The sequence below is a fragment of the Euleptes europaea genome, chromosome 2, assembly GCF_029931775.1.
Source record: "Euleptes europaea isolate rEulEur1 chromosome 2, rEulEur1.hap1, whole genome shotgun sequence".
Lineage (NCBI taxonomy): Eukaryota > Metazoa > Chordata > Lepidosauria > Squamata > Sphaerodactylidae > Euleptes > Euleptes europaea.
In genome coordinates this window covers 8,154,939-8,178,876 of record NC_079313.1, presented here as the reverse complement: position 1 = coordinate 8,178,876, position 23,938 = coordinate 8,154,939, and the positions used below count along the sequence as shown (strand labels likewise).

Genomic DNA, 23,938 nt, shown 5'->3' with positions numbered 1-23,938 from the left:
GTGGGGGGGGGGGGATTGGAGGGGAGAGGCAGGGGTCACAGGACCCCTGCATCGGCTTGTTCTGCGGACTAGTTAAAGGCAACCCCCCCCCCGCTTCCACACATAGAAATTTCCTTACCCACATTAAATTCCCCAGCTGCTATCTTCCAGCCTGATCCCAGGGAGCTGGATGGGTGCCTTTGACAGCAGAAAACCATGCCTGTGAATTCAGTGTACCGGGGAGAAGGTGGGGCAGAGAAGAGGAGGAGGAGGAAGAGAAGGAGGAGGAGTTGGTTTTTATATGCCAACTTTCTCTACCACTTAAGGGAGAATCAAAGGGGCTTACAATCACCTTCCCTCCTCCCCCCACAACAGACACTTTGTGAGGTAGGTGAGGCTGAGAGAGCTCTGAGAGCTGTGAGTAGCCCAAGGTCACCCAATGGGCTTCATGTGCAGGAGTGGGGAAACAAATCCAGTTCACCAGATTAACGCACATTAGGGTGGTACCCAGGGGCATCATTGCGCCCACCAACATCTTTCCTGGCACTAGTGTTGCCAGGTCCCCCTTCATCACCGGTGGGAGGTTTCTGGGGCACAGCCGGAGGAGGCCGGGATTTGGGGAGGGGAGGGGCTTCAATGCCATAGTCCAGTTACCAAAGTGGCCATTTTCTCCAGGCAAACTGATCTCCATCGGCTGGAGATCAGTTGTACACATGAAGCTGCCTTATACCGAATCAGACCCTCAGTCCATCGAAGTCAGTATTGTCTACTCAGACCGGCAGCGTCTCTCCAGGGTCTCAGGCAGACGTCTTTCCCATCACCTACTTGCCTAATCCCTTTAACTGGAGACGTCGGGGATTAAACCTGGGACCTACTGCGTGCCAAGCAGAGGCTCTACCACTGAGCCACGGCCGCTCCCCTAAATAGGAGGAGATCTCCAGTTAATACCTGGAGGTTGGCAACCCTTCCTGGCGCCCACTGTTTTTAAAAAGTGAGCCGGGCCAGGTAGGGCTTCTGACTGGCTTTTGAAGACTGGATTGGTGGTGCACATTTAAAAAAAAACATTGCTATGGGAGCAGCCCCCACCACAGCGCAAGGACCTTCACTGTGTGACTGAAGGTAAGCTGCAGCAGCAATTTTGTGGCTGCGCCCACCGCAGGTGCCTGTGGGATGAGAAAGGCTGAGGAGCCCCGATCGAGTCCAATACTCTACTGTCAACAGATGTTCCTAGAAAGCTCAGGAGGAGCTCGCAGTGGTTGCTTGGCCTTCCGAAGGATACTGCCCCCGAATATGGACACTCTGTTGAGCTATCATAGAAGGCACAGAATCACAGAGTTGGTAGGGGCCACAGAGGCCATCTAGTCCACCCCCTGCTGAATGCAGGATCAGCCTAAAGCATCCCTGACAAGTGATTGTCCAGCTTCTTCTTAAAGACTGCCAGTGAGGGGGAGCTCACCACCTCCCTAGGTAGCCGATTCCCCTGCCGAACAACTCTTACCGTAAAAGTGGGCTTAAAATTTTAAAAAGAGAGCCAGCGTGGTGTAGTGGCTAAGAGCGGTGGTTTGGAGCAGTGGACTCTGATCTGGAGAACCGGGTTTAATTCCCCACTCCTCCACATGAGTGGCGGGCTCTAATCTGGAGAACCGGGTCAGTTTCCCCACTCCTATGCATGAAGCCAGCTGGGTGTCCTTGGGCTAGTCACAGCTCTCTTAGAGTTCTTTCAGCCCCACCTACCTCATAGGGTATCTGTTGTGGGGAGGGGAAGAGAAGGATTGTAAGCCAGTTTGTGTCTCCCTTAAGCGGTAGAGAAAGTCGGCATATAAAAACCAACTCTTCTTCGTCTTCTAATCCCCCCCACCCCAATATCCAGCTGGTACCTCTCCGCCCACAATTTAAACCCATTATTGCGAGTCCTCTCCTCTGCTGCCAATACGAACAGCTCTCTGCCCTCCTCTAAGTGGCAGCCCTTCAAATGCTTAGAGAGAGCCATCATGTCCCCCCTCAACCTCCTCCTCTCCAGACTAAACGTTTCCAACTCCCTCGGCCTTTCCTTTCCTTATGATAACCATGTTCAAGTACTTGAGGGGCTGTCATAGAGAGGAGGGTGCCGAGTTGTTTTCTGTTGCCCAAGAAGGTCGGACCAGAACCATCAGGTAGAAATTAAATCAAAAGAGTTTCCGTCTAGACATTAGGAAGAATTTTCTAACAGTTTGAGCGGTTCCTCAGTGGAACAGGCTTCCTCGGGAGGTGGTGAGCTCTCCTTCCCTGGAGGTTTTTAAGCAGAGGCTAGATGGCCATCTGTCAGCAATGCTGATTCTATGACCTTAGGCAGATGATGAAAGGGAGGGCACCTTGGCCATCTTCTGGGCATGGAGTAGGGGTCACTAGGGGTGTGGGGGGAGGTAGTTGTGAATTTCCTGCATTGTGCAGGGGGTTGGACTTGATGAACCTGGTGGTCCCTTCCAACTCTATGATTCTATGATTCATAGGGCTTGGTCATGACTTATGACCCTTAATGGATCCATCCTCTATGGCAATTTAACCTGTTTTTAAGGCCACCTCGTTTAGCAGCCAGCGACATACCAAGCAGGAACCAATTTCAAGAGTTCACAACACAACCAAGGAAAAGCTGCGGCCCTGGCTTGAGCATTTAATTCGGATTCTAACCCGGCCCCTCCCAAAGTCTCCTTTGTCCGATGACCACATCCTCTGCGGGCACCCTCGCCAAGGCATGTGTTGCTTTGGGGGGGAGGGAAGCAGATAAGAACATAAGAAAAGCCCTGCTGGATCAGACCAAGGCCCATCAAGTCCAGCACTCTTTTCACACAGCGGCCAACCAGGGGCCTCTAGGAAGCTTGCAAACAAGACGACGGCAGCAGCATTATCCTGCCTGCGTTCCATAGCACCTAGTATAATAGGCCTGCTGCTCTGACCCTGGAGAGAATAGGGATGCATCATGACTGGTATCCATATTGACTAGTAGCCATGGATAGCCCTCTCCTCCATGAACATGACCACTCCCCTCTTGAAGCCCTCCAAGTTGGCAGCCATCACCGTATCCTGGGGCAGGGAGTTCCACAATTTAACTACATGTTGTGTGAAAAAATACTTCCTTTTTATCCATTTGGAACAGAAACCTTTGTATTCTGCCTGCCTCGACAATCAAAGGGGTGGAGAAAATTCCTTTTTTTGGGAGGGGGAATCCAGGTTAACGTTCTAATCCTTTGTTTAAGAGATGAAGGGGAAGGAGAAGACTGAAAGGGACAATACATACCACAGAAGTAATGCCAACAATTATTTTTTTTTTGGAAAGAGATGAAAGCCCGCCACACTGAGAAGAGAATTAAGGACATAAAACCCCACCCTTCTCACCCATTCATTTTGCAAAATGCTAGGTTTGGGGGTTAAGGATTGCTTGGAGACCCCCTCAGTCCTATGGAAACAGGGAATCTGAATACCGGTGATTCATCGCGGACGGGATGAAGCGCTCTGATGTGAATGGTCAGGAAGGGGGCTAAGCTTCAACACAGACTGCCGGAGCCAAGTTTCTAGTTCCTAAGAGCAGGAGACTCAGGGGGAGGATTGATACCTAATTTAAACCATTTATAACCTGCTTCCCTCCCCCCCAAAGGGGACACAACCCCTCCTCACAGCAAAAATATTTTTCTCCAGATCTGATTAGACAGTGCAAGCCGAAGACAGCTAGTGTGGTGTAGTGGTTAAAGCGTCGGACTAGGCTTCGGGAGACCCAGGTTCGAATCCCCACTCAGCTGCAGAACGCTCACTCATAAATACGGACACTTTATGAGAAGCAAGCACTGTTGAATAGACCCAAGCAGGGTTCAGACTACAGACCCGTCTGGGACAAATTGCTCCCCAAAATCACTCATCAAAATCACAGTTCGAGGTTAAGTTTCGAACTAACTGCATTAATTAGGGGAAAGAATTTAAACGAATGCATCGAAAATTGGAATCCCCTGATGGACTTTATACGGAAATCAGGAAAAAACCTGACTTGATGATATGTGGATTTGAAGATTAAAAGAACATAAAGATAATAGAGGAAAGGAGATAATGTATGATGGCAATAAAGGCATAGTAAGATATAGTGTATAAAAGGTAACTAGAGAGCTAGAATTACTTTGTTATTATAGATATTTCCTTTGCAATTGAAAGCAGAAGTCTTATGCGTGTGTATATATTTCTTGGGTTTTGTTCTTCTGTTGTTTTGTTTTGTCAAGTGTATTCTTTTTTATGTATATCTATGTTTATGTATTGAAATAAAAAAAATCTAATTCAAAAAAGTCAAAGTTCGAGGCAGGCAAAAGAAAGCATTTGCTCACAGGACAGGTAAGTGACCGGAGGAACTCACTGCTGCATGATTATGGTGATGGCCACAGGCTTTTTGAAAAGGGGGATTTAGACACATTCGAAGAGCTATGAATGCTGAACAGAGCCTCCATGCACAAAGGCTGTACACCTCTGAATACCGGTCGCCGGAGAAGGCAGCCACCTTCTTGCCCTGCTTTTGGGCTTTCAAGGGAGCGGCAACTAGCCAGAGTTGCTAGACTTGATGAACCTTTTGGTTTCTGGCAGGGCTCTTCTGACGCACCTAAGTTCAAAAGCCTGAAACGGTATTACTCTAACACACGCTTCAATCTCTCATGGCAAGAAAGAAAGAAAGAAAGAAAGAAAGAAAGAAAGGAAGGAAGGAAGGAAGGAAGGAAGGAAGGAAGGAAGGAAGGAAGGAAGGAAGGAAGGAAGGAAGGAAGGAAGGAAGGAAGGAAGGAAGGAAGGAAGGAAGGAAGGAAGGAAGGAAGAAAGAAAGAAAGAAAGAAAGAAAGAAAGAAAGAATCTCCCTAGACCACTGGCAATTTGTAAATGTTTTAGTTAAATCTCAGATTATTGCCGCAATCCTAACAAACACCCCTGTAATGTGTCCCACATTTAATGAGAAAGAGAATTAGGGTTGCCTGAGGCAAATTGTTGGTAGAGATAAGCTCTGGACTCGTAGTTTAGAACAGGATCCCTTCGCATCCTTGATCGGCATTCAGTGATTCTAGGTCTGCTCTCTTCCCTGAGAGCAAGTGAAGGGCCTTACAGGATTGGGTCAAGATCCACCATCCTTTAAAAGGAGCCAGCGTGGCGTAGTGGTAAAGAGCGGTGGTTTGGAGTGGTTGATCTGGAGAACCAGGTTTGATTCCCCACTCCTCCACATGAGCGGCGGACTCTAATCTGGTGAACCAGGCTGGTTTCCCCACTCCTACACACAAAACCAGCTGGGTGACCTTGGGCTAGTCACAGCTCTCTCAGCCCCACCTACCTCCCAGGGTGCCTGGTGTGGGGAGGGGAGGGGAAGGTGACTGCAAGCCAGTTTGATTTTTCCTTAAGTGGGAGAGAAAGTCGGCATATAAAAACCAACTTATTCTCCAAGAATCCCCTGCAGTCCCCTGGAACAGGTTGGCCCATAAGAAATTGGCCAGTAGACCCAATAATTTTCTCAATGAAGCAGGACATATCCAAACATTCCCTACTCGCAGATACATCAGGGTTCCCTCTTTGTAACTGGGAAAGCCAGAGAACTTGTGGCAGAATTGGGAACCCACCGCCAAGCATAATTGGACTAGGTCCTGGCAGGCCTGGGTTCAAACCCCCACTTGGTTATGTTCACATAGCCCCCCTTCCCTCTCCACCTAAACTACATTTTGAACACATGAAGCTACCTTATACTGAATCAGACCCTCGGTCCATCAAAGTCAGTATTGACTACTCAGACCGGCAGCGGCTCTCCAGGGTCTCAGGCAGGGGTCTTTCACATCACCTATTTGCCTGGTCCCTTTAACTGGAGATGCCTGGGATTGAACCTGAGACCTTCTGCGTGCCAAGCAGATGCTGTACCACTGAGTCACGGCCCCTTCTTTAAGATTTTGGGGGAAATACAGTGGAGGAGACAGGGAAAGAACCACCACTGTGAACACCATCGGATCCGACTCCACCCCAGAGCTGGCCCCACGGGGTTCTCTTTTCTCTGGGAATGCTTCCAATTCTGACTGCTAGGCTGAATTCAGACCTCACAGTTAACTGTGGTTAGTTTGGCCAAACTCTGTTTTAGCTGCAATGTCTGAACGCAGATGGTCCAGCATCCCGGGCTTTGTTTGTTGGTGTCAAAAGAGGGTTTCTAACCGCCTAGTTTGTGAACCCGAGGTTGTCCCTGTGGCTTGGGGCAATGGCTGAATTTGCAAACCAGAGTTTGTTGACTAAAGCTAACTGTATCATAACCACGACAGCCAGCGTGGTGTAGTGGTTAAGATGTCGGACACGGACCTGGGAGACCTGGTTTGAATCCCCACTGGCGCCATGGAAGCTTGCTGGGTTACCTTGGGCCAAACACACACTCTCAGCCCAGACTAGGACCTGCTCTTTGTGACTGCCAGGCTACGGAGTCAGTAGCATGAAGTGTCAGTAGCATGTCCACCCTCTTAGGAGAAAAGGTAAGAATCACAGAGTTGGAAGGGACCACCAGGGTCGTCTAGTCCAACCCCTTGCACAATGCAGGAAATTCACAACTACCTCCCCCCACACCCCTAGTGACCCCTACTCCATGCCCAGAAGATGGCCAAGGTGCCCTCCCTTTCATCATCTGCCTAAGATCATAGAATCAGCATTGCTGACAGATGGCCATCTAGCCTCTGCTTAAAAACCTCCAAGGAAGGAGAGCTTACCACCTCCCGAGGAAGCCTGTTCCACTGAGGAACTGCTCTAACTGTTAGAAAATACTTCCTAATGTTTGGCCGGAAACTCTTTTGATTTAATTTCAACCTGATGGTTCTGGTCCGACCTTCTGGGGCGACTGAAAACAACCCGGCACCATCCTCTATATGACAGCAGAAGAACTGGAGTTTACAACTACCTGGAATTTGCCACTTCTGTCTGGCAGACCAAGCAAAGTTTTCTACACAAACCACCACTGAATTAAACCCCGGTTTACCATTTGGTCTGAATGCAGCCTTTCTGATTCCCCAACAAAATCCCCCTGAGATGCAAGGGAGACCGCCTTCTTCACACATTCCTCGGAAACACTTTCCTCATCTCCCATTCTCTGTTCATTTTTAAGTGCTTAAATATATTTATATAATTTTTTTAAGTGACTCTTTAAAATATTGGTTTGCCACGTATTTTATGACGTTTGGATTATTTTCCATTTGTTTTTGAAAACCGTCGTGAGCAGTCAGATAAGAAGGGCTTGCACAAATATCTGTTTAACATAAATAATTAAAGGGAGGAACGGAAAAAGAGAGAGAAAGGCCTGCATTGCAGCAGAAAATGAAAACAGGCTGGCTTAAAAGAGAACACAAACATTTGAGAGCTTATCCTTCCTCCCTGTCCCATGCCACTTTTCAATGTCTGAAGAAGAGTTCTGTATGAACCCCCAAGCCTGCATTAACTTGAAACTACCAAGAGACTATGAAGCTTCTTTATCGCTAGAGCTGGTCATCTGTTCTCTAGGATTTCAAACACAGAAAGGTTCTCCCTCACATTCTTTAATGGGAGATGCCAGGATCTGAACCCAGGACCTCCTGTATACGAAGCTTGTGCAACCCTACGAGAAACGCTCCCTCCCCAAAACAGAGGAGGGGCCGTGGCTCAGAGGCAGAGCATCTGCTTGGCATGCAGAAGGTCCCAGGTTCAATCCCTGGCATCTCCAGTTAAAGGGACTAGGCAAGTAGGAAAGACCTCTGCCTGAGACCCTGGAGAGCCGCTGCCGGTCTGAGTAGACAATACTGACTTTGATGGACCCAAGGGTCTGATTCAGTATAATGCATCTTCATGTGTTCCAGACACCGGGCTGGTATAAAGCTATATGAAGCTGCCTCATGCAGGATCAGACAACTGGTTCATCTAGATCAGTATGATTGACACCATCCGTGGTTCTCAGGCAGAGAAAAATGTCTTTCCCCAGCTTTGGCAACCTGAGACTCTTTTAGTGGGGAATTCCCCAAGTAGAAAGGGTGGGGGGAGACCCTAAAACAAGCAGATGGAGACAGAGCATGTGCACTGCCCTCTTGAAAGCACCAAATGTTGTGGATGACTGAAAATCAGCAAAAGGAGAGAACAGAACGAGATGGGGGAAGTTATTTTCTTAAACCCCAAAGAGTTTATAGGATTCTGGAGGGCTAGAAGGGGAGGTGATTTTGATTGCCTAACTCCTCACAAGCCCACGTCGCTCCCTGTCAAAAGATACCTGGAGCTTGAAGCCAAGACCCCAAGGCGAGCTTTTCAGCCTCAAACCAGCCTCGAAAAATTATCCCAATCGCCTGTGGCGACCACAAGGATTGAAAGCAGGCGACCAGGCAGAGAAGATGTCAGAATACATATGCCGGGGGTCCCGCCCTCCCTTTTTCCAGGGGCTGCTCAAAAACAACAAAAGCTGGGTTTGCAAAGGAGGCAACTTTGGTCCTACGTATCACAGGAAAGGTTGCGGGGTCCACCCTGGATCGTATCCCCACCCAGGGGGCTTGCAACCACGTTTTTCTTTTTAAAACATGCAAAACTGAAAAATCAAAAGCAACAAACTTCAGACACGGGGAAGAGGGGGAGAGAAAGCACCTGATGCTTTGTTCTGTTGCCGGTGGCTTTAGATTTGGGACACGCACCAACTTGCGCCGCTATCAAGAAAGGGGGGGAAGGAACTTCTCGAGTTTAAAACCTTTTATATAGAAATAAAACACAAAACGCTCAACCTGATCAAAGCACGCACTTCTGACAGTCACTTTCATTTCATTGAAACGCTAGCAAACAGGTCCAGAGAAGATCTGGGAAGAGGGAGGGCAACCCCCCCCCCAAACACACATGCATATAAACCTGATAAAAACTAAAAAATACAACGAGGGATTTGTTTCTTCCCCACCTTAAACTCTTTTTCTTTTCATTCTTTTTTGAAAAGGTAGCTTTGGCACACACAGAAAGGCCGTTTTGCACGACAGTGAAAAGAAAGTGGTTCGAGAACATTTTTGTTTGGGGAGGAGGGAAGAAAACTCAACGACCTTTTTTTTTTTCTTTTTTGAAATGGCAAGCTGTGAGGCCTACGCCACTCCGTGGAAAAGAGACAGCGTGATGCAGTGGTTAGTGCCAGACTAAGACTGGGCCTGCAGGTAGGGCTGCCAACCTCCCGGTGGCACCTGGAGATCTCTTGCCATTACAACTGACCTCTAGCTGACCAAGAACGGTTCCCCTGAAGGAAAGGACTGCTTTGGAGGGTGGATCCTAGGGCATTATGCCCTGCAAATCCTGCCCTCCCCAGACTCCGCCGCCCAAAAATCTCCCGGTCTTTCCCAACCCAGAGCTGGCAACCCTACCCACAGGGAACCACAGTGAGCATAAACCTCTCTGAAGCGGCCAACTTGTCTCAGGGCTGTAGTCTTACATCCCCCCCCCCCCCGCAAAAGCACCATTGCAGAAAGACAAATTAAAACCCCGCACATAGAAAACCACATCAGGCCAAAACTTCTCTAGTCTGCTGAGGAAAAGGGTCTCAACCCAAACGTTCCCTTCATGTAGCGTTGCCAACCTCCAGGTGGTTAAGCAAAAAAACCCAAACCTCTATGCTCTAAGGTAAGGATGCAAGGAAGAAACAGCACTCAGCTCTACAGATTGCAAAGGAAAATGCACGATGTATAACATAAGGATAACAGCGATCCTGAACCAGAGGCAAACTTTGGAGAGAACGTGAACACTTCTACTAATTCGGATACTTTAGAAAATTCGTGGACTCTTTAGAAACTTTAGGACCTTTCGGATAAGTTTACTTCCTGGATTTTGCCTCGCAATTTCCCTTTGTATTTTGCTCTCTCTGCGTTTGTCTTTACTTGTATAGGATTTCTCTACACTGTTTGTGTCTTATTTTTTGCACAGTTTTTGTAATATATACAATTTGCAATCTATAGAGCTGAGTGCTGGATCTTCCTTGCAACTTCCAGGTGGTGGCTGGAGATCTCCCGCTATTACAACGGATCCTCCAGGCAGGGTTGCCAGGTTCCTCGTCGCCACTGGCAGGAGGTTTTGGGGCGAAGCCTGAGGGTTTGGGGAGGGGAGGGGCTTCAATGCCACAAAGTCCAGTTGCCAAAGCAGCCATTTTTCTCCATGGGAACTGATCTCTATCGGCTGGAGATCAGTGGTAATAGCAGGAGATCTCCAGCTAGTTGTAAAGTACCTGGAGGTTGGCAACCGTATCTCCGGGCGACAGAGATCAGTTCCCCTGGAGAAAAGGGCCACTTTGGAAGGTGGACTCTATGGCATTATACCCCACTGAAGTCCCTCCCCTCCCCAAACCCCGCCCTCCTCAGGCTCCGCCCACAAAACCACCAGGTGTTTCCCAACCCGGAGATGGCAACTCTACCTTCACGTGCCCGTCCTGAGCAGACAGACTGGAGGGAGCTCAAATATCAAGACATAAATAAACTGAAAAGAGAGATACGGCTCTCTTTCAGAGAACAGCCTTCTAAAGTGAGAAGGGGGAAGAAAATGGTAAAACGGCAATCCGTACCTGATCCTCCGAACTGCGTGCTCGCAAGCGTCGTGGGTCTGTTTTTGCCGTTGGCCACGGGCAAGGGGAACATCTGGAAAGGAAAGGCAGAAATTAAATGGAGGAAGACCGGTGGGTTGCTCGGGGCATGCATCTTGAAAACCCACCCCCGCAAGCAGTTCTCTCTTTGCTAGGGTTGCCAAGTGCCCGGTGGCGGCGGGTAAAATCCCGCCAAACCACCGAGCTGCCCGCCAACCAGCTGAGGTCTGGCAACCTCAGCGAAAACTTTTGGCCGAGATCGCTAGAGCGTCCACGTTGCTTCCAGGTAAACCCGGACGTGACGTCGGTGCGTCACGCAGGGTGTGTGCGCATGCTGTGCCAGGCACGCGTGCATCGCACGCTGCAGCCATGCCCCGGAAAAGCTCCCGCCGGTGGAGCTACGGGGCCTGGCAAGCCTACTCTTTGCCCTTTCCAGGTAATGGCGATGCCTCCGCGCACGGCAGTCACAGGATTCGCATTGATAACGTCCGGCACCACTACGACGCCCTTTCACACATTGCTTTGCCTGCTTTATTTATTTATTTAGGATACTTGTAACCCGCTTTTCTCATACACGAAACCCAAGTGTCTTACAAGGTGCAAAAACACGTGAAAGTCACATTTCGCAGATACACAAAATAAAACCGTTTCCCAATTTCCACTTGCTATTAGCAAGCTAGCTCATTAGTAGGGTTGCCAGGTCTCTTTGCCACCGGCGGGAGGTTTCTGGGGCGGAGCCTGAGGAGGGCGGGTTTTGGAGAGGGGAGGGACTTCAGTGCCATAGAGTCCAATAGCTAAAGCAGCCATTTTCTCCAAGTGAACTGATCTCTATCGGCTGGAGATCAGTTGTAATAGCAGGAGATCTCCAGCTAGTACCTGGAGGTTGGCGACCCTAAAAGTGGGTGTTAGGGTTGCCTGCCCTGGGTTGGGAAATACCTGGAAATTTCTGGGGCGGAGCCTGAGGAAGGTGGGGTTTGGGGAGGGACTTCAATGCCATAGGGACTTCAGTGCCATAGAGTCCAATTGCCAAAGTGGCCATTTTCTCCAGGTGAACTGATCTCTATCGGATGGAGATCAGTTGTAATAGCAGGAGATCTCCAGCTAGTACCTGGAGGTTGGCAACCCTATTCATAAGGCAGAGCAGGCGGAACAAGCTCTGCCCTCGAGGAGACCCTGACAGCAGCCTTGCAAAGGTGGGTCTCCCTCTCCCCATATTACAGGGAATTATGGGCCAGCCAGAGAACTCGGGTCAGGAATAGGATCCGACAGAAAGTGCAATTAGATGGATTCCGGGCAGACCCGAGGTCAAATCCCGAGTTCAAATCCCTGCTCAGTCATGAAGTTTACATAGCTCAACCACTCCCTCTCTGCTTCGTCTACATTGTAGGGTTGTTGGGAAAACACAGTGGAGGAGACAGAGACAGAACTTCCACTGTGCACACCATTGGATCCACCTCTTCCCTATAGAGTTGCCAGGTCCCTCTTTGCTGCCAGCGGGGAGGTTTTGGGGCAAAGCCTGAAGAGGGCGCGGATTAGGGAGGGGGAGGAGGGACTTCAATGCCGTAGAGTCCAATTGCCAAAGCGGACATTTTCTCCAGGCGAACTGATCTCTATCGGCTGGAGATCAGTTGTAACAGCAGGAGATCTCCTGCCACCACCTGGAGGTTGGCAACCCTAGGGGGTCATCCTCCAATACACACTTGGGCCTTCCGGCTCTACTTAACCAGAAGGCCTGTGAAAACAGTTCTTATTTTGCTTCTTCCTAACCAACACTGGGAGAGGCTGAAAAAGCTTGACACTTCCCCTACACACCCCGATGTCGCAAGCAGCCGACGCAAATTAAAACTGGATTAGTATTTTAAAATAAAGAATGATAAAGGGGTGGGGGTGGGGGACACACGCGGACGCCCTGATTTTGGCCATATTGTTTTGTTGAGCAAAATGCTGATTCTCGCCCATGAGTCGATAGAAGGAGCTTTCGGGGTCTGGTTGTCCCAAGACATTTCCCCCCTGCCAATTTTTTTCTTCCCTTGCGCGCACCTGGGGATCTTGTTCTTTACACAGCCTGATGTCTCATGCACACCTTTGTAACTGCGCACAACAGGGAAAGCATGGGGAGGAAGAGAAATCCCTGCATATCTAAACAAAACAAAAACAAAACCTATCACGGAAGAACACCTGGGCGCATGGCCTACAACCTCTTGCTCATTGCAAAGGACAGTGGGAAACATCCTAATAAGGGTTGCCAATCTCCAGGTAATAGTAGTGAAAATATAGTACTAGGCTCAAACCAATTAATTTAAATAATACACAAGCAAACTATGCAAACATATATTGTGAACAATGTGTAACATCTACAGACAAGTAGATGTTACACATTGTTCACAATATATGTTTGCATAGTTTGCTTGTGTATTATTTAAATTAATTGGTTTGAGCCTAGTACTATATTTTCACTACTATCCCAGTAGTACTTGTGCATATTTTTTTCAATCTCCAGGTAACAGCTGGAGATCTCCTGTTATTGCAACTGATCTCCAACCGATCAAGATCAGTTCCCCTGGAGAAAATGGCCACTTGGCAATTGGACTCTATAGTAATGAAGTCCCTCTCCTCCCCAAACCTTGCCCTCCTCAGCCCCTGCCCCCAAACCTCCTGACGGTGGCAAAGAGGGACCCTAATACTAACGCACATTCTCAGTTGGCGCACGGCCTTGAAGGAGGCAGAGACCGACTACTTCATTTGTATCCCCGCCTTTCTGTCAGGGAGCTCCCCCCCCCCATTTTTATCCTCACAACAGCCCTGTGAAGTAGGCTGTGCTGAACTGAGGTTTCCCACTGAGCTTTGGGGCTGATCCGGTATTTGAATCCAGGTCTGCACCCCTTAAACATATCGTTTGGGCATCTCCAGTTACTCAGTTTTTTTCTGGGAAGACGCTATTACCCATATCAATTTTGTATTAGAATGTTCACTGGTTTTTGAAGACATCTATGTACTTCATAGGACCAAGTCCTATGAGGAAAGGTTGAAGGAGCTGGGTATGTTTAGCCTGAAGAGGAGAAGACTGAGAGGGGACATGATAACCATCTTCAAGTACTTGAAGGGCTGCCATATAGAGGAGGGTGCCGAGTTGTTTTCTGTTGCCCCAGAAGGTTGGACCAGAACCAACGGGTTGAAATTAAATCAAAAGAGTTTCCGTCTAGGCATTAGGAGGAATTTTCTAACAGGTAGAACGGTTCCTCAGTGGAACAGGCTTCCTCGGGAGGTGGTAAGCTCTCCTTTCCTGGAGGTTTTTAAGCAGAGGCTAGATGGCCATCTGTCAGCAATGCTGAGTCTATGACCTTAGGCAGATCGTGAGAGGGAGGGCACCGTGACCATCTTCTGGGCATGGAGTAGGGGTCACTGTGTGTGTGTGTGTGTGGGGGGGGGGAAGTAGTTGTAATTTCCTGCATTGTGCAGGGGGTTGGACTAGATGACCCTGGTGGTCCCTTCCAACTCTATGATTCTATTTGCCTGTCTCTTGGAGGCTGACTGATGGTCAGACAAAAGGGGATCCTCCATGCCTTTACTATATCCAAAAGATTCTCTTTTTTTGGCCATCATGTCACAGCTGACTTACGGTGACCCCCGGGGTTTTGAAGGCAAGAGCCGTTCAGAGGTGGTTTGCCATTGCCTGCCTCCGCGTCCCGCCCCCTGGTATTCCTTGCAGGTCTTCAAATACTTGCCAGGGTCGAGGCTGAGGGTGTGTGACTGGGCCAAGGTCACCCAGCAAGATGCCACGGCGCGAGTGGGGATTCGACCTGCCACTGTTGTGATATTTTTGTCTTTATATATATCTTTTTTTTAAAAAAAATTTTTTTTCTTCGTTCCCTTCGTTCTCCCCCCGTTTTTTAAAGGAAATTAAACAAACACAGGTCCTTCAAATCCTAGTCCGACTCTCTAACCACTTCACCACGCTGGGACTTCACCCCTTCGGGTTTCAGGGACTTCCAGTTTTAAGCATTCCCACACACTAAAAGAATTCCCTGCAAGCAGAAATCCAGCACAGCAGGCAACTCTGCCTGTATCCATGGTGCTGCATTTTCTATTTCTAGGAATTCTGTTGTGTGTTTTTAACTGAAGGGGAGCACAGCCACCTAACACCCCCCCAAGAAGTCTGGCACTGTATAGTCCCCCACAATTTGCATCCCTCTATGAGGACTAGGCCCAGAATCTACAACCGAAAGAAGGCATGCCACATTATGAGAAGATTGGCAGAGGAGGGCTGACTGTCTTTTGAGAGAAATGCATCTCCAAAGGGTGACTCTTTGACAGCTGAACGATTGTCAAAGACCAGTCAAGTGCTTTATTTATTAGAACAACACTAATAAAAGATTCTGTTAAAACATAAACGGCCTCGATACTTTTATGAACACATGAAGCTGCCTTATACTGAATCTGACCACTGGTCCATTGAGATCAGGTATAGTCTTTTCAGACTGGCAGCGGCTCTCCAGGGTCTCGGGCTGAGGTCTCTCCCATCAACTACTGGCTGGTCCTTTTAGCTGGAGATGCCGGGGATTGAACCTGGGACCTTCTGCATGCCAAGCAGATGCTCTGCCACTGAGCCACGGCCCTTCCCCTGGTCATTACGAAAGGAAAAAAGCAACCACCTGAATTAACTGTTGTTCAGAAAACCATTCTATTTACTTTAATAAATAAAAAATAAATAAATGCAAAATTGCAATAAGCCGTTGTCGCTTTTAACCAGGGGTAAGATTTCTAGAAATGGGACCGATTCTCCGGACGACTGGAACTACCAGGGGTGGCCGACCGGCAGAAGTAAAGCTAAGTTACAAAAACCAGTTTTTTGAAAAAACAAACAAACACAACAGAAGTCCATTTTTTCAGGGCAACTGGGCTAAGCAGGAGGAAACCCAGTCCTTCCTGCTCGGAGATGCCTCTGGTTTTGGCAGGGTGCAGAGCGTCTGCTTAGCAGCTAAGTGTCTACTGCGAGGTACTCAGGCCAAGCAGCCATCATTGATAGGAAAACAGCGGGTCAGAGTCAGACTATCGGTCCTGCTAGCACCTCTCCAGGATCTCAGGCAGAGCGGCAGGGTTGCCAAGTCCTTCTTTGCTACTGGTGGGTGGTTTCTGAGGCGGAGCCCGAGGAGGGCAGGGTTTGGGGAGGGACTTCAATGCCATAGAGTCCAATTGCCAAAGTGGCCATTTTCTCAAGGGGAACTGATCTCTATTGCCCAGAGATCAGTTGTAATCCCAGGAGATCTCCAGCCACCAACTGGAGGTTGGCAATCCTAGCTGGGATTGTCAGTTTCCTCCTCAGCAGGGTATAATGCCATAGAGTCCACCTTCCAAAGTGGTCATTTTCTCCAGGGGTACTGATCTCTGCTGCCTGGAGATCAGCTGTAACAGCAGGAGATCTTCAGCTAGTACCTGGAGGTTAACAACCCTACAGAGAGAGGTCTTACCCAATATTTGGAGAGGGGCTGTAGCTCAGTAGTAGAGCTTCGGCTTAGCATGCATAAGGTCCCAGGTTCAATCCCCGGCATCTCCTGTTAAAGGGAGTAGGCAAGTAGGTGATGTGAAAGACCTCTGCCTGAGACCTTGGAGAGCCGCTGCCAGTCTGAGTAGACAATACTGACTTCGATGGACCAAGGGTCTGATTCAGTGTAAGACGGCTTCCTGTGTCCATGTGCCCGCGTCCCTTTGGCTGGAGATGCCGCCAGGGTACGAACCTCCAATCTTCCATGGGCAAACCGCCGGCTCCACCACTGAGCCCTAAAACCCTCGCTAGCCGCCAGAATGAAATGTCTAAAAATGAAAGGAGGACGCCATCTCTGTAGCGTTGCTGTTCCCTTGTGCGAACGCGACAATAGTTTACCAGCTGACGGGTTGGCACAGCAACCCAAGTCTCTCAGTCTTTAAGGCCCGTGTGTTTCAGAGACCGGCCCTCTGCTCTGGACATCCCTACCACTTAGGGTTGGGAAACCCCTGGAGAGTTTTGGGTGGAGCTTGGGGAGGGCGGGGCTCATGGAAGGGAGGGACCTCAGTGGGGTATAATGCCATAAAGGCTATCCTCCAGAGCAGAGGTCCCCAAACTGTGCTCCGTGGAGCACTCGGTGCTCCGCGAAACAGCTCCTGGTGCTCCGTGAAGAGATTGGAAAGATGAAAAATGGAAATTATTCTACAAATATGTTGAGGCCCAATCTTAACGAAAACAAAATAAGAGAGTAGATATCTAATTTAATATTTAGATAATTATTTTGATTGCAGAGATATTAAATATGTTTGATAGATGTGATAAGGCGGTCATTTTTTGATCATATGATTAGCAATGCTTAAATATTTCTTCTACTACTTGGGTAATTAGTTGATACTATGGTGCTGAATAGCATGGCAATGCAATCTGTTTGACTCATTTTTTTTTTGTCCTTTCAATTGCACTGTGGATACCCTATTTTCCCACTTTTTCCTTTTGTATCCCTCCTTTTATTTAAGAGAGAGAGAGAGACAGAGGGAGAGAGGGAGAGAGGGAGAGAGAGAGAGAGAGAGAGAGAGAGAGAGAGAGAGAGAGAGAGAGAGAGAGAGATTGGAAAGAAAAATACGACTGTCATTCGGTTAAATATACAGGTGCTAGGTGAAAATTAGTACTTCATGACTAATTTCTCTCCTGAAAAGTGCTCCTTGACTCAAAAAGTTTGGGAAACTCTCCTCCAAAGTGTCAATTTTCTCCACGGGAACCGATCGGGTGGAATTCTAGGTGATCTCCAGACCCCGCCTGGAAGTTGGCAGCCCTGCTAACACTAGGGCTCACCGAGCAGGTGGAGAAGACGCTGCCGGGCGCCGCAGGGAAGAAGCCCCCCCCCCAGTTCAGTGCCCGATGCCTCACTTCCTGTGCCATCCAAGGGAAGAAACCACACACATATCACCGAGACAAACTCACAATAGGACCCAGAATACTCCTGGTGCTGGAAGTCAGTTGACTTCAAGGACCAAGTGCCACTGTCTGCTATAAAGGTTCCAGATCGGCCCCCCAACTTCAGTCCTGGGGAAGTGAGGGTTTTCGCCAGGGCTTCCTGCCTGTAGGTATCTCTCACCCCTCACCAATTACATTAAGGCAGAATACATAAGAACATAAGAAAGGCCCTGCTGGATCAGACCCAGGCCCATCAAAGTCCAGCAGTCTGTTCACACAGCGGCCAACCAGGTGCTTCTAGGAAGACCCCAAACAAGAAGACTGCAGCAGCACCATCCTGCCTGTGTTCCACCGCACCCAAAATAATAGGCCTGCTCCTCTGATCCTGGAGAGAATAGGGATGCATCATGACTAGTATCCATTTTGACTAGTAGCCATGAATACCCCTCTCCTCCACGAACATGTCCACTCCCCTCTTAAAGCCTTCCAAGTTGGCAGCCATCACCACATCCTGGGGCAGGGAGTTCCACATTTTAACTAATATGACCCTATCTTTCTTCGCGCCCACCCCCCTTTCAGGCCATCAGTGTGTTGTCTGTGGGTCTCGCCAGTGGGTCACACAGACAGGCAGGCTTGCAACCTTGAGGATAAACCTCAGCTATATTCATGAGCTCAAGATGAACCATAATACCTCCAAAGGCCTTGTTTGCGCCTCTTGCAAGCGATCCCCCCCGCCCCCCCGTGGACTGACTGCAGTACCTTTTAACTGCCTTCCTGGGTCAGTCAACCATCCCATATAGCCATGTTTCCGCTTTGGTTTTCCACCAGAAACAACAGGAGATACTAGGGTTAACAACCTCCAGGTACTAGCTGGAGATCTCCTGCTATGACAACTGATCTCCAGCCGATAGAGATCAGTTCACCTGGAGAAAATGACCGCTTTGGCAATTGGACTCTATGGCATTGAAGTCCCTCCCCTCCCCAAACTCCACGCTCCCAAAAACCTCCCACCAGTGGCGAAGAGGGACCTGGCAACCCTAAGAGATACCCAGCCCTTGCTCATTTGTATTTGATTTTTATCCTGCTCTTTCTCTCGAGCAGCATTCATAGTTCCCCTTTTCCCAATATTATCCCCACAACAACCCTATAAGGTAGGTTGAACCAAGTGCGTGCGTGCACACGCGCCAGAGAGAAGTAGATGGGCATAAGACTCACTGTGAGCTTTATGGTAGTGTGGGGATTTGAATTCAGCCCCCCCCCCCCGGCTTGGCTTAATCCAATGCTCTAACCACTAGGCTAGCTCATTTTCCCCCTGGCCATTGTAAACATGGTAACCAGCCTACTAAACAAGTCTGTATTCTTTCCAAGGGGCTGGAAAGACACAACGGGACATCAAATGAGATTTACGCCCCCTTGCGACACATTTCACGTGGGCAAAGATATCAAAACACACACATATTCGCAAACACACACACACAAATCCAGAATTAACAAAAAAAGGGGGCAGCATTTGACAAGTTTTCTAGACCAGGGGTGGGGAACATCAGGCCCGAGGGCCGTTTAAGGCCCGTGAAATCATTTGGTCTGGCCCTTTGTGGGTCCTGGCAGATCTCTAGCTCAGAAGGATCTAAGACTGGTGATCCACCCCCTCCCTCGGACAAGAACAGCCTCTATTCAAGGTGGATGTGAGTTTGTTTTGCCGAGAAAAGGAACCTTTTCCCCCCCTTACAGAAGAGTCGTTAGCTATGGAGCTGCCAGGACCGCCCAAGAAACTGTGTTAACCCTTTCCCACCCGGGCCGTGGAGAAACGTATTCCCTCTGTACTACAAGAGGGCTGGGGGTGGAAGTGGCGACAATGGAGGGGTTAAAGGGGGCAGGGCCAGAATGCATGGGGGGGGGGGAGTTCTTAACCAGTGTGTCCTCCTTTCACCCCTGCAGGCGGAGGTAGCAGGAGCCGGCTATAGAATCCGGCCCCGACCATGAGGAGCAGGAGCAACTCCAGCATGCGGCTGGACGGCTGTGCCCAGCTGGTGCAACAGACCATCCTGTGCCCCTAGGTGGGCGAGTGCGCCACCGGTTGGATGCCTGCCTGTGCGGGGGGGAGGTCATCTGGGGCAGCTGCCTGCTTGGGGCTTGGTCAGCTAATTTTTACATTGATAATTTTGTATGGCCTGTAAATGATGTTATAAATATCCAAATGGCCCTTCGCAGAAAAAAGATTCCCCACCCCTGTTCTAGACCCATGTGGTAGACCAATGCAATGGATACCTGAAAGCCTTGTGAACTACAACTCCCATGATGCAGTGCATCTCATAAACATATCAGCGGAGGACAGAAAACACCCCAAATGGCAGAAGTTGCCAGCCAGAATGCAGCAGAAGGCATGCAGGTTTCCCCCCAGAACCCCCCCAAATTTGAGAAGCAGTTCCATGTAAGTGGATCCCCAAATTTCACTCCAAACATGCACCCTTAAAAGGGCTACAATTCAGTGAATCCTGGCTGAATAGAGCAGACAGAAACAAGAAGGGGAGAGAAAAAGAAGGAAAAAACTCTGCAGTTATCTCTTGTCATGACACGGCTCTCCGCCTCCCTCCGGCCTGCTTAAAGTGTCCCTTATCTTAAAAAACCAAACCCACACACCCGACAACTTCAGCTGGGATGACACAAACTTCCCCGTGGCCAACTGCACCTGCCTGTTTTCACTAAAACTGGCAGACAAACCCCAGTTCTACCTCCACGACTATCCTGTTGCATTACCGAAGCTGAGGAAAGGAAAGGAAATATCTGCACCCAATGGGTGCCATGATAATTGGGGGGGGGGTGGAAAGGGGAGGGAGATAAGCTAGCATAAAAATACTATCATGATCCAGAGTGAGGGACAGGGAGGCAAAGAAAAACTGACACAGGTCACATGAACCATGATGCAGTGCAACACCTGGACATGAACTAATTTGAGGGGGGCAGCATTCCCCATTTGGGGGGGGGGGAGAAAAAGGAATCATCGTCACAACTCGGAACGCCCGTCTCTTTCAGCTCAAAAGGAGAACGGGAAGGGAAGAGAGAGATGCACAAGCTTAGAACCTCTGCCGCACTGATGCGCAAAGTGGAATTCTTGCGCACACAAATAAAGAACCGCTCCTAGGTCTTGTACATACACAGGGGCAAATGTGGACACCCGCAGTCTCTATGAGAAGCAGCATGAGTACGGGCTGCGTTTGCGAATCTACCACTCCCTTAGAAAAAAAAGGACTGCAAGCATGCGAGAACCGTTAATAGAAGGATATCAAAACACAGACATATTAGCAAACACACACACAAAAATCCAGAATTAACCGGGGGGGGAGGGGGGGACAGCATTTGACAGGTTTTCTAGACCCATGAGGTAGACCAATGCAACCGATGCCTGAAAGCCTTGTGGACTACAACTCCCATGATGCAGTGCATCACATAAACATATCAACGGTGGACAGAAAACACCCCAAATGAAAGAAGGTGGCCAGCCAGAATGCAGCAGAAGGTGTGCAGGTTCCCCAGAACCCCAAATTTCACTCTAAACACACACATCCTCTGCATGCTTAGTTGGCGAGTCTTTGCAAACTCCATGGGGGGGGGGGGAACAACCCAGAAAAACCAGCCCAAGATTCCCTCATCCCTAACAATCCACAGGCCGATTTTTCACGGGCCGGTGGAATTCTCACCCCATTCCCTTGATTTTTTGGGGAAGACTTTAAAAAGAAAAAAAAGGCGGAAAGTGTCGGAGCGATTACCCGCAACTCGCGCTCGTCCCCGCCAGCCACCTCCGAGGCTTCACAACAAGACGACCGTAGCAATTACGAATCCCCCTTGGTCTTGCCACGGCGAACAAACAAGTTGCGCCGATCTGTCGCCTCCCACTGAACGCAGGCTCTGAAGCTCTCCCCCCGCCACACAACAACCCGTTCCGCCTCCCAAGAATGCCAAACGTCTCCCTTTCCCCCAAACACACATCCCTGGGTGTCTCTCCCCACCCGCTATGCACAAAGAGTTTTTCACTCACCATGCTGAAGTCCAGGAGGTCGCTCAATTCTTTGTCGGTTCCTGCCGCAGCCATTCTCTGCTGCTGGTTCATGCTCCCACCGGTTCAGCAGATTCGGTCCTTTCAAAAAAAAAAAAAGTAATCATAAGTAAATATTGAGAAGGGTGGGGGGAAGCGGGGAGAAAGGTTTCGTTAAACAGCGGCAGGAAGCCACCGGCAAACAATGACGGATATTTATTTGCCAGATCTGTTCTTCCCGAATTATGAATCGAGCCCAGGCAGAACTCTCGCCAAAACAACTCCCCCCCCCCACCAGGCCGGCAGCGAGTGCTTTCGTTGAACACACACACACACACATGCGCGCGCGCACACACACACACACTGTTTGCATTGCCCCTGCCAATTTTTTTGACTTCCGAGCCAGCCGGCTGCAGCCAAACGGGAAATTGCCGGGGCCAGGAATAAAACTCCACACTCATTTTGCCTAAAAATCCTGGACTGAGATTGTTGAAGCTTGTGCTGTTTTTAAAAATGCTTAGCAGGCTTGCTTGCCTTCCATTTCCCAGTTTCTCTCTTTCTTTCTTTCCTTCCGTCCCTTTCCCTCTTTCTTTCTTCCTTCCTTCCCCTCTTTCTCTCTTTCTTTCCTTCCTTCTTTCCATCCCTTTCCCTCTTCCTTCCTTCCCCAGTTTCTCTCTCTTTCTTTCCTTCCTTCCCCTTTCTTCCTTCCTTCCCTTTCCAGTTTCTCTTTCTTTCCTTCCTTCTTTCCGTCCCTTTCCCTCTTTCTTTCCCTCTTTCTTCCTTCCCTCTCCTTTCCCAGTTTCTTTCTTTCTTCCCTTCCCCAGCTTCTACTTTCTTTCTCTTTTTCTTTCTGTTAAAATCTCTTCTTTTCCCGGGTCTTCTGCTGCTTGTGACACCAGAGTTTTCCAGTCTGGTAACAACCTGTCCTTTTAAATCTACTTTCCCTATATCTTGGTGAGGGCCATCCGTTTCCAACTCTCATTTAAATATATATATATATATATATATATATATATATATATATATATATATATATATATATATATATATATATATATATATATATATATATATATCACACACTACAATAAAGATACTAGTCCATCGGAAGTTGCGGTTATCTCTGGAGATGGGGAAGGGAGATATAGTCTGTGTCATAACAGAACAGCATGACGGAGCAGAAATTCTTCCCAGAAAAAAATTGGCGAAAAGGAACTCCAGGAATGGATAGCTGTGCTCCCCCCCCCTCAAAGTCTTGTAAACAAGTCCACAGAAATTTAGTTCATGGTCACGTCCACCTTCCCACACAATGCATGGCTTGAGATAACTAAACAAACCAATAGAGTTTCCTTGCATAGTTTCAGAGGGTAGCCGTATTGGACTGCAGGAGAACAGGCAGATTCAAGTCTGCTAGCGCCTTAGAGACCAACAAGATTTTCAGGGCAGGGCCTTTCAAGAGCCAAAGCCCCCTCTGTCGGATATTCGCAAGATCCATTCCTTGAATTATAAATCTTACTCTCAAAAGCTCATTAACCCCCCCAAAAATTTTTTTGTGGGTCTCTAAACTGCAACTGGACACAAATCTAGAGGTTTCCTTTGCAGAGTTACCTAGGAGAAACTGGGTCCCACCATAGATGACCAGGTTAAGTGGCTATTTAGAAGCATAATATAACCACACACTCCGCAAACAATCCAGGCTTCACTCAGTCACAGTAAAGCAGATAGATAGATAGATAGATAGATAGATAGATAGATAGATAGATAGATAGATAGATAGATAGATAGATAGATAGATAGATATACAAAGCCTTTATAGGCATTAGCGATAGATAGATGGATAGATAGGAATACGAAGCCTTTACTGGCATTAGCGAGAGAGAGAGAGAGAGAGAGAGATGCAGCTGCCAGTCAGAGTAGGCAATACGGAGATACACTGCGCAACAGGAGGTCGCTTTTGCACGTATATAACTTATGAACGTACAAAGCGGCCTCTGGCAGAGTCTGATCCCTGCACAGTGTATCTCCCTATTGCCTACCCTGACTGGCAGCTGCTCTCCAGGGTCCCGGGCAAAGGACGGTCTTTCCCGGCACCTGACCCTTTAAATGCAAGGTGCCAGAGGTTGAACCTGGGACCTTCTGCATGCAAAGTAGGTGCCCCGCCACTGAGCCCAAAACCCCGTACAACAGTATTCATGCCACAAGAAATCCAACGGCCTGCAAGACGTCATTGTATGGGGAGGGGGGGCTTTTTCGTCGTTCCTCTGTACAAAACCGATGAGCTGTAGAGTCAGGGGAGAAACAAGGAAGCACCAAACTACGTTGACGAACGCGTGGAACTCTCTGCCACTGGGTGCAGCAACTGCTACCAGCTTTGGAAGCTAGCCAAATTCACGGAAGAGAGGGCTTTCAATGGCTATTTAGCAAGGGGGGCTAAATGGGACCTCGATAT

General features: G+C 48.8%; 1 protein-coding gene across 9 annotated transcripts in view; it reads right to left on the bottom strand.

The window, feature by feature from the left end:
- TCF3 (transcription factor 3) overlaps window positions 1-21,567 on the bottom strand; it is a 106,138-nt gene extending 84,571 nt beyond the window's left edge. For all 9 annotated transcript variants that reach the window (XM_056845312.1, XM_056845314.1, XM_056845316.1 and 6 more), the window contains exons 1-2: window positions 21,493-21,567; window positions 10,523-10,595 (exon numbers count right to left, since the gene is read on the bottom strand). In XM_056845312.1, coding sequence (XP_056701290.1) covers window positions 10,523-10,595; window positions 21,493-21,564 — 145 coding nt within the window. In that variant the 5' untranslated portion in view covers window positions 21,565-21,567. The remainder of the gene's footprint in view (window positions 1-10,522; window positions 10,596-21,492) is intronic.
- Between the last annotated feature and the right edge of the window lie 2,371 nt (window positions 21,568-23,938).